Below are 2,808 nucleotides of genomic sequence, written 5' to 3'. Positions count from 1 at the left end.
GGGGAGGCGGCGGGAGCCCAGGGCACAGCGCCCGCCGCCCCGGGCCCCCCCCAGCCCCGCCACCGAGGCCCCGTTCCCGGGCCCGTCCGCCGCGCTCCCGGCGAGCGGCTCCCGCCGTCCCGGGTCCGTCTCCCCCCCCTCCCCGCGCCCGGCGTACCGGCAGCCGCCTGTCCCGCGACGGGTCCCGACGGCGCTCGGCTCCGGGGCTCCGGTGGCGGGGCTCGGCGGGGCGCCGGGCCCGGGCCGGCACCCGTCAGCAGCCGCGGGCCGGCCCGCCCCGCCTCGAGGGCCCCGGATGGCATCGCCCGGCGCCGGTCGGGGTCGGGGCCGGCGGGGCGGGGCGGGCGGGGGCGGGGGGCGGCGGGGCCCCGGGGACGCGCTGCCTCCCCCGCCCGGCCGGAGCGGCGCGGGGGCCTCGCCTCCCCCCGCCGCCCCCCCGCCCCAAGGAGGCCAGCCCGCCGCCCGCCGCCGTGCCAGAGCTGCCCGCGCCGCCCCGGGGCCGGGCGCGAACGCCGCTCCCCGCCGGGCTCCGGTGCGGCCGCCCCATGCACCCGCCCGGCGCCCCGCTCGCCATGGCCGACGGCGCCTTCTCGCTGTCGGCGCAGGCGGCGCGGAGCCCCGGGGGGAACCCGTCGAGGCTGCACAGCATCGAGGCCATCCTGGGGTTCGCCAAGGAGGACGGCCTGCTCGGGCCCCTCCCGCCCGACGGCAGCGCCCGCCCGGCGGACCGGCGCGCTCCCCGGCGCTGCCTCCCCAAGGTGCCCGGGGAGCCGCCGCCGGCCGAGCCCCGGGGCCGCGCCGAGCGGGGCCAGGGTGAGCGCGGCGGGCGGGGGCGGGCGGCTCTGCCCCGCGGCCTCGGGCGGGCCCGGCGGGGGGATCGCACTCCCGCTGACCCGCCCGTCTTCCCCCCGGCAGAGCCGTACTGCCCCGGCAGCGCCAGCCCCGAGGGGCCCGCCGGCGGCGAGGGGAGGCCGTCGGACGAGGAGCAGCCCAAGAAGAAGCACCGGCGGAACCGCACCACCTTCACCACCTACCAGCTCCACGAGCTGGAGCGCGCCTTCGAGAAGTCCCACTACCCCGACGTCTACAGCCGCGAGGAGCTGGCCATGAAGGTCAACCTGCCCGAGGTCCGCGTGCAGGTAACGCCCGCCGCGCCCCCGGCGCCGCCAGCCCCCGCACGGCCCCGCGCCCCCGGCAGCCCCCGCGCGGCCCGGCCCGGCCCCGCGCCCCCGGCGGCCGGAGCAGCACCGCTTCGGCGCGCGGGCGGCCCCGCTGCCCGACCCCGCGGGCCCCTGAACCCGGCCCGGTGCCGGCACCGCTGGCCGCGGCCCGACGGGCGGGTCTGCAGCTGGCGCCGTCCGCACGGCCCCGACGCGGCGGCCCCGGCCCGGTCCGCCGCGGAGCCCGGGGCCGTCTTCCGTGGGGCAGCCGCGGGTCGGGCCGCCGCCAGCCGCGTCGTCAGCGCCGCTGCCCCTTGGCTGGCGTGTCCCGGCCCGGGGCGGGCCGGGCTGCCGGGCCCGCGGGGAGGCGCGTCTGGCCCCGCTCCGCCCGGCTGGGCCCGGCGCGCCGGCTGCTGCTCCGCCGCGCTTCGCTCGCTTCGTCCCGAGCGTGCGGCCGCAGGCGGGGGGAGCCGCGGCCGTCGGCGGGGCCGGCAGCGCTGCCCGGCCGCCCCGGGGCCCGGGTGACGCGGCCGTGCTTGCAGGTGTGGTTTCAGAACAGACGGGCCAAGTGGCGGCGGCAGGAGAAGCTGGAGGTGACCTCCCTGAAGCTGCAGGACTCGCCCGTGCTGTCCTTCAGCCGCCCGCCGCAGGCAGCCCCCGCGGGCCCCCTCGGCGGCAGCCTGCCCCTGGAGACGTGGCTCGGCCCGCCGGCGCCCGGCGGCACGGCCCTGCAGACCCTGCCCGGCTTCATGGCCTCACCGCAGAGCCTGCCCGCCAGCTACACGCCACCGCCCTTCCTGAGCTCCCCGGCCGTGGCCCACGCGCTGCAGCCCCTGGGCGCCATGGGGCCGCCGCCGCCGCCTTACCAGTGCGGGGCCGCCTTTGTGGACAAGTTTCCCGCGGACGAGGCTGACCCGCGCAACACCAGCATTGCCGCCTTGCGGATGAAGGCCAAGGAGCACATCCAGTCCATCGGGAAGCCCTGGCAGACGATCTGAACTCCCTCTTCAGCCCCGGGGAGAAACCCGCGGGAAGGCCGGAGCTGGGGCGGCCGAGGGACGCCCTCGCCCTGCGCCCGCTGCCCCGGACGGCCGGGCGAGGGAGGGCTGTCCCCTGCGGCAGCCTTGCCCCCGCGCCGTGACTTGCTTTGTCTGTTGTGGTCCTTTTAATTCCCTTTTCCACGTGCCCTGCAGAGTTAGGGGCCCGATCCTAGCTTAGAAGAGGAAGAAAAAAAGTCTCTTTCGCTCTCCCTCCTTGGCTGGATGCTTTAGTTGCAATAAAAGCTGCAGTAGGGCGCAGAGCGGTGTGAAGTGGCTGGGAGCCGAGGTCTGCGGTGCCTGGGTAGGGTTTGCCGCTTGTGCGCTGTGAAATGGCACGACCTGCGTGGAGGCTGTGCGTCGCGTTTCTGCACACGGTGGGATGCTGGGGCCGGACCCTCCGCCGCCCGTGGTGCGCAGAGGGGGGGAACGGGCCTGGCTGTGGGCCCCCTCCCTCTGTCTGCAGCAGCAGGACCCTGCCCGGCGTGGCGGGGAGCGCTGGAGGCTGCAGCCCCGCGGTGGGGAGCGCACCCAGCGAGGAGCTGCCCGCTCAGCGAGGAGCGGCCGGGGCCCTGGCAGCCCCTGGGCCAGGTGCAGCACCCCACAGCCAC

The 2,808-nt window shown here is 78.7% G+C and overlaps 1 protein-coding gene across 2 annotated transcripts; it reads left to right on the top strand.

Moving 5' to 3' along the window:
- The first annotated feature begins 545 nt into the window (after window positions 1-545).
- Window positions 546-2,380, top strand: LOC142358834 (retinal homeobox protein Rx2-like). Of its 2 annotated transcripts, none has more exons than XM_075411000.1 (3): window positions 546-780; window positions 883-1,139; window positions 1,703-2,380. In XM_075411000.1, the coding sequence occupies exons 1-3, from the start codon at window positions 546-548 to the stop codon at window positions 2,156-2,158; spliced, it is 948 nt and encodes a 315-aa protein (XP_075267115.1). In that variant the 3' UTR covers window positions 2,159-2,380. The 2 variants fall into 2 exon arrangements, with proteins under 2 accessions (XP_075267115.1, XP_075267114.1); XM_075410999.1 differs by having other exon boundaries at window positions 546-813; window positions 916-1,139.
- The last annotated feature ends 428 nt before the right edge of the window (window positions 2,381-2,808 follow it).

Source organism: Opisthocomus hoazin, chromosome Z, assembly GCF_030867145.1.
Source record: "Opisthocomus hoazin isolate bOpiHoa1 chromosome Z, bOpiHoa1.hap1, whole genome shotgun sequence".
NCBI lineage: Eukaryota > Metazoa > Chordata > Aves > Opisthocomiformes > Opisthocomidae > Opisthocomus > Opisthocomus hoazin.
This window is presented reverse-complemented; position numbering and strand designations above follow the sequence as displayed.